At 46.8% G+C, this 7,438-nt stretch overlaps 1 protein-coding gene across 3 annotated transcripts in view; it reads left to right on the top strand.

Annotated features, from left to right (window-relative positions):
- Positions 1–279: 279 nt before the first annotated feature.
- EXD1 (exonuclease 3'-5' domain containing 1) overlaps positions 280–7,438 on the top strand; it is an 82,295-nt gene continuing 75,136 nt past the window's right edge. For all 3 annotated transcript variants that reach the window (XM_044272392.1, XM_044272393.1, XM_044272391.1), the window contains exons 1-2: positions 280–316; positions 400–554. In XM_044272392.1, coding sequence (XP_044128327.1) covers positions 422–554 — 133 coding nt within the window. In that variant the 5' untranslated portion in view covers positions 280–316; positions 400–421. The remainder of the gene's footprint in view (positions 317–399; positions 555–7,438) is intronic.

The following is a 7,438-nucleotide window of genomic DNA, read 5'->3' as shown; positions in this document are numbered from 1 at the left end:
TTTCTCTGCTGAGCTCCGCCTCCTGTTCTGATCACATGATGGTGAGGTCATCACAGGTCCACTACCTTTTCTCTGCTGAGCTCCGCCTCCTGTTCTGATCACATGATGGTGAGGTCATCACAGGTCCACTACCTTTTCTCTGCTGAGCTCCGCCTCCTGTTCTGGTCACATGATGGTGAGGTCATCACAGGTCCATTACCTCTTCTCTGCTGAGCTCCGCCTCCTGTTCTGGTCACATGATGGTGATGTCATCGCAGGTCCTTCCTCACTTCTTCTCAATCTCTGCAGGTGACATCATCGCAGCTGAAGTAGAAGGGTGGGTGCTGCTGGTGTCAGTTTGCAGAGCTGCCTCCTCTCCTTCAGTGCTGTCTGAACTAATGTAAAGTCTTTGCTCTGCAGGAAGTTCAGCTCCAGCATTAATATGGACCGGGTCACAGAGACGGACTTTCTGAGGAGGTTGATTGGGACAACTGTAAAGGTTACCACTGTCCATGGCTGCTTCCAGGGGGAGCTGAGTCACATCCATGCGGACCGTGCCATCCTGTTAATCAGAGGTGAGGGAGTATTCCTGCACTTGTGCCTTCTCTGATGTATTATCTTATAAGAACAGGTGAACCAGAGATGGCAAACCAAGAAAACGTGTTCATTGATGCTGACAACGCGGCGGGCTGGTCCATCTCAGGCAGGTGTGGAAATAATTACATGTGCAACCAATCCAGGTTCTGACGGCGGTCCGGTCCGCGTACGGAGGCCTCGTGGTGAGAGCTTCAGTCCTCCAGAATAAATATTCTACATGGACAAGGAGTCATTTCCGTTTTTTTGCTGACCCATAGAAGTGAATGGTTCCGCATATGGTCCAAAGAAAAGTAACGGACACGGAAAGAAAATCCGTTTGTGTGCATGAGCCCTAAGGCTAGGGCTACACGGCGATCATTTTTATAATGATAGTTTATGGTGTCGCGCTGCGACTGCAACACGACAGTAGCAAAAAATCAATCCAAGATGGATTTTTCTGCGACCGCAGCGTCGCAGCATGTCACAGTGCAACACTATGGAATACCATTATAAAAAATTGTTGTGCGACATCAATGTCGCAGTGTAGGTGTGCTCTATGTGTCGCACGACTTATTGTCGCTGGGTAGCCCCAGCCTTAGGAATACGTTTGTGTGTATGAGACCTAAGTATGTATTTTGCGGTCCTCAAAACGCTGATATGCAAAAAAAAAAAGTTAGATGGCATCCATTTTTGCGGATCCATTGAAATAATGCCTGTCTGTGTCTAAAAAAACGGACAAGAATAGGATATATTTTTTTTGTGGAACAGACATGTGAAGATACGCAAACAGAATGGGCAAGAGGTCCTTTCCGTTTTTTGGCAGACCCATTGAGGTAAATGGCTCAGCATACGGACCTGTAAAAATTAAAGGAATGGGAACAACAAAAAATACATTCGTGTGAATGAGCCCTTAGCTGGGGCTGCAGTGTGAGCTGCCCACACACATAAGGCTACTTTCACACTCGCGTTTGGTGCGGATCCGTCATGGATCTGCACAGACGGATCTGTTCAGATAATACATACGTCTGCATCCGTTCAGAACGGATCCGTTAGTATTATCTTTAACATAGCCAAGACGGATCAGTCCTGACGCACAATGTAAGTCAATGGGGACTGATCAGTTTTCACTGACACAATCTGGCACAATAGAGAACGGATCCGTCTTGAACACCACTGAAAGTCAATGGAGAACAGATCCATTTTCTATTGTGCCAAATTGCGTCATAGAAAACGGATCCGTCCCCATTGACTTACATTGTGTGTCAAGACAGATCCATTTGGCTCAGTTTTGTCAGACGGACACCAAAACGTTGCAAGCTGGTGCCCGCCTCCAAAGTGGAATGGAGACAGAACGGAGGCAAACTGATGCATTCTGAGCGGATCCTTATCCATTCAGAATGAATTAGGGAAAAACGGATCCGTTTTGGACCGCGTGTGAGAGCCCTGAACGGATCTCAGAAACGGAAAGCCAAAACGCCAGTGTGAAAGTAGCCTAAGGCTTGGGCTACACTGCGACTTTTTGTAGCGCGACTAATTGAATTTAACTATTGAACTGCAGCTGCGTCCACATGAATGCGTTCAGTTGATGCCATCTTGTGGACTTCAGCAGTCAACAATTAGTCGCGCTACAAAAAGTTGCAGGGTAGCCCAGGCTTTATGTGTGTGGGCAGTTCGAGACAGATGAGACTGGTGAGAGAAGGGTTGGGCGAAATAAGGCTACTTTCACACTTGCGACAGAGTGATCCGGCAAGCAGTTCCGGCACTAATATCCGACGGATCCGGCACTAATACATTCCTATGGAAAAAATGCCGGATCCGGCATTCAGGCAAGTCTTCAGTTTTTTTGGCCAGAGATAAAACCGTAGCATGGTGCGGTTTTATCTCTGTCCTGATCACTGTTTACCGCCGGCCCACTGACGTCACGACTAGTATCAACTAGCATGGGCGGGGCTAAGCTCTGTTCACTTAAATGGAGCTTAGCCCCGCCCACGCTAGGTGATACTAGTCGTGACGTCAGTGGGCCGACGGTAAACAGTGAGAAGGCCGCGGCGCTGCTGGAGCGCCGCTGCCTTCTCAAACAGCTGATCGGCGGGGGTCCCGGGTGTCGGACCCCCGCCGATCGGAAGCTGATGATCTATCCAGAGGACGGATCTGTTTGGCCCAGTTTCATCAGATGGAGTTTTGGTGTCCGTCTCCAAAGCGGATCGGAGGCAAACTGATGCGTTCTGAGCGGATTCTTTTCCATTTTAGAACGCAAACTAATCCCTTTGGACCGCTTGTAAGAGCCCTGAACGGATCTCACAAACGGAAAGCCAAAACGTGATGGTAGATCTTCAGGTTGGGGAAAACCAATCCGACCTGATTATCTATGTCCAGGCAAATTATATTGAGCAGTGCCGGGTGCTTATTGTTCCGAATGAAGTCCATCATCTGTTTAGGAGCCTTAGAGAAAAGGGGTCCTGGAAGGGTCCTAAATAGGTATGATAGCTTATGGGCCGCTACCCTGCCAAACTATGATACTAACCCTTACCCTAAGTTCACACCTGAGCGTTTTACAGCGCGTTCCTACGCGCTGTAAAACGCACAACAAGGAGAAACCAATGCTTCCCTATGGGAATGGTTCTCACCTGGGCGTTTTACAGAGCGTACGATCGCGCTGTAAAACGCCCGACGCTCAAAAAAGTTCTTGAGCTTCTTTGGGGCGTTTTGTCGCGCGTTCCCTTACATAGACTTTCGGGAACGCGCGACAATGTGTGTACGCCTGTCTCTGTATGCGTGATTGTAAATGCTGGTACAATCGCGCATACAGAGCGCTCCTTTCGGAACGCTCAGGTGTGAACCCAGGGTTAGAGAACAGGGCGATTTTCCGTTTTAACGTTTTCAGCGTTCACTATTCGGTAAAATTGACCTGTTACCTTCTCCAGGTCAGTACGATTACAACGATGCATTTTAATACTGAAAAAAGATGAAAAACCTTGAAGAAAAAAAAAAATATTTTTTTTTTATCCCCATATCCCGACCCCTATAACCTTTTTGTAGTTATGCGTACGGAGCTGTGTGAGGGCTCTTTTTTTGCAGGGCGATCTGTACTTGTCAGTGATACCATTTTGTGTGTCTGACTTTTTGATCACATTTTATACAAATTTTGGGGGGGGAAGTTGAAGTGACAAAGAATAGCGAATTGGACGTTACGCCATTTGCCGTATGGGATTCGTATTGTTATATTTTAATAGTATGGGCGTTTTCACGTGCCCATGATATATTTTTTTTCCCTAAGTATTTTGATTTTGCTTTTGGGGAAAGGGGGTGATTTGATCTTTTATTTTTTATTTATTTTCATATCTTTAAAAACTTTTTCTTAGTTTTTTAAGCCCCCCTCGGTGACAATAACGGGCAATCATTAGATTGCACATTGTGTTTGGTGATGGCTATATAGCTTTCTTTGAACACATAATTTTCAATACAATACAGTGCTGCCACCTAGTGTCTGTATTGGTATATTCCACTAATACAACTGTCTGTTATGCAGGAAAATGTGGCAGAAGGGAGGCGCATGCCCTCAGAGAAGAAAGTGTCCCAAAGGCATGGTGCCCTTTGTCTTAGTCACTTTCTTCTTGCCCATGTAGTCTAGGGCATATCCCCACTTAGGGAGCTAGCTTTAGGGCACTTTCACTCTTGCGTTCTTGGATTCCGCCGCTCACTCCACCAGAACGGCGGGCGCATCTTGGGCTCTGAGGAATCGCGATTCGGCTGCACAGTTGTTGCACTTGGCCCTCCTTACACACATTCACAAGATTAACCAGGTGCATACTTGCATCAGCAGACGCTGCCTTAGGCAGCATGGTCTTGCAGGCGGCAGTTCGTAGATGCCTGCAGGGACTATTGCTTCCATGGGTCTGTGGTTTTCCCTCCCTGTAGACTGCTTTTGGACATCCCACGGTTACTGTGTCCCCCAATGAATTTGGGCGAGAAAAGGAGATTTTTGTATAACTTACCAGTAAAATCTCTTTCACGCTCTTCATTGGGGGACATAGCACCCACCCAGTATTGTTGTTCGACCACGGTTGTGGCTGTTGCTGGTTAGAAGCCCGCTGGGTCTTTTGGCATGGTCGGTGTTCCATGTTTTTTCGTGGTTGGCTTGCTTCTCCTTCTGCTTGTGCACAAACTAAAGCTCTCTCTCGCCAGGCTGGTGGGGGTATAGCTGCCAGGGGAGGAGCTAACAGCTTTTACTAGTGTCGACGCCTCCTAGAGGACATAGCTATACCCACGGTCTCTGTGTCCCCCAGTGAAGAGCGAGAAAGAGATTTTACTGGTAAGTTTTACAAAAATCTCATTTTTTAATACTGGGGAGGGCGCACTGCGCCACCAATGATAATTAGCGTTTAATATACAAGTACAGCCGGCGGCAGAAACACATTGCCAGCACCCAACCTCTGACAGGGCGCTGTTAACCCCTCAAGTGCCGCTGATCGCAGCTCCCTGTCAGAGGCAGGGTGCCGGCAATGTGTTTCTGCTGCTTGTATTTGTAATGTATTAAACGTTAGTTATCATTGGTGGCGCAGTGGCCACAGCCCCTCCCCTCCTCCACCCCTCTGCGCTCTCATTGGCAGAAGCAGCAGCAGCACAGGGGGAGGGAGAGACCGCTTCCTTCTCCCCGTGCTTCTGAGGGAACATGGCCGCGCTGATAGCAGCGCGCTCATGTTCTTTGATACTGGGCTGTGCAGTAGCATAGTCTAGTATCGATAAAAGACAAATCCCAGTATCGTATTGATACCAGGCTAAAAGTATCGATTGGGTATCGAAAGTTCGATACATGAAACAACCCTACTGTGGACGGAAGTCAGAAAATGGCGATGCAAAGAAAATTTCGATATTCCCACCCCAAAGTTTTTTTTATTTTTTTTAAGTAGTGGTATCACTGTAGCCGTATTGAGCTACAGAATAAGGACGCCATGTCATTTTTAGTGCACAGTGAACGCCGTGTTGTCAAAACCTTATAAACCTGCCGGAATTGTGTGTGTGTGTGTGTGTATATATATATATATTAATAATTTCGTTATTTATTTTTTCAATTTTACCCAACAAATAATTTTAATAACAGACTTGATAGATTAAATTGTTCCCCCCAAAAAAATACAACTTATCCTGTAAAATATAAGCCCTCATATGGCTATATAAATGAAAATTTTTGAAAGTTATGTCTATTGGAATGTGGGGAGGAAAAAACGAAAATGCAAAACCAAAAAAGGGCAGGTATTTAAGGGGTTAAACAGTTACTTGGATGAAGCCATGCACCTGAACCTTCGCAAGCACATCCACTTCTGTGTTCCAGTGCAGCGTACAGATGTCTATACCCCAGGCCTTTGAATGAAAGCGCAAATACCCAGCCACCCACCCACAGACCATAGCACTAAATGCGCACCTTTCCAAATTGCTGGCCCTGGATATGTTGCCATTTAGGCTTGTGGACGCTGAGATGGCGGCGGCTGTCCCGCGGTACTGTCACCAGCCGCCAATATTATTCTCGGTGTGCAGTCCCAGTCTTACAGCAGCATGTGTCCCGTACCATTACCCGTGCCCTGACCAGAGCAGTTATTAGGAAGGTCCACTTAACGACGGACACATGGACAAGTGCTTTTGGCCAGGGACGCTACTTTTCCCTGACGGCACACTGGGTCGGGAGCGAGTCGTACCCTGGGATGGCACAGATGCTACTGACGCCAAGGATTGCGGGCCCTACTTCCATTAGGTCTGTGAAGGTTCTCATTTATCCAGGTCATGGTATATCTGTAAAGAATAAATCAAGGCAACTGGACGTACTCTAGATTTCTTGAAAGCGTTTCACTCGTTCTTCCAGCGAGCTTTCTCAATTCTGAGTGACTGTACAAAAATTCTCTGGGATTAAATATGTAAGTGAATCAACATCTGGTAATTATACCCAGCATGGGGTCAGACTGAGGTCATTATACCCAGCATGGGGTCAGAGGTCATTATACCCAGCATGGGGTCAAAAGTGTTGATTCCATTATCCTAATTGGAGTCAGTAGGTGATAATGGCCTCCCAGAAAAAGGTGTCAAGACAGCATTGTATGTGGCAGACAATAGATGTCTAACCCCCCGCCTCTATTCAAGCCTGGCTTCTCCATTTTTACGTAGATGGCCTCCTTCACACCTCGTTTGTACCAATCGGCCTCCTTATCCAAAACATGTACTTGACTGTCGTGTACTTGCATCTAAAAGAAACAGGTCACACCTTTTGAAGACAGTCAAGTACATGTTTTGGATAAGGAGGCCGATTGGTACAAACGAGGTGTGAAGGAGGCCATCTACGTAAAAATTGAGAAGCCAGGCTTGAATAGAGGCGGGGGGTTAGACATCTATTCTCTGCCACATACAATGCTGTCTTGCTGTCTTGACACCTTTTTCTGGGAGGTCATTATCACCTACTGACTCCAATTAGGATAATGGAATCAACACCTTTGACCCCATGCTGGGTATAATGACCTCTGACTCCATGCTGGGTATAATTACCAGATGTTGATTCAGTTACATATTTAATTCCAGAGAATTCTTGTACAGTCACTCAGAATTGAGAAAGCTCGTTGGAAGAACGAGTGAAACGTTTTAAAGAAATCTACAGTACGTCCAGTTGCCGTGATTTATTCTTTACAGATAGGGTTTCCACCGCTACCTACATTAGTGGCTGCAACCTCCCCTTCTCCTCCTTTGCCTCCTCCTCCACCTCTGAATTCTCATCTTGCAGCACCAGTCAGCCATCAGTCAGTAGCTGGAAGCAGTGTAGCACTGCAGTGGGGAAGCGGCAACAGGCCAAGCTTAAACTGATCTGCTTAGGTGACAAACAGCACACCGCCGCAGAGCTGTG

Source organism: Bufo gargarizans, chromosome 11, assembly GCF_014858855.1.
Source record: "Bufo gargarizans isolate SCDJY-AF-19 chromosome 11, ASM1485885v1, whole genome shotgun sequence".
Taxonomy (NCBI): Eukaryota; Metazoa; Chordata; class Amphibia; order Anura; family Bufonidae; genus Bufo; species Bufo gargarizans.
The sequence above is the reverse complement of the archived record's forward strand: the minus strand, read 5'-3'. Positions and strand labels throughout refer to the sequence as shown.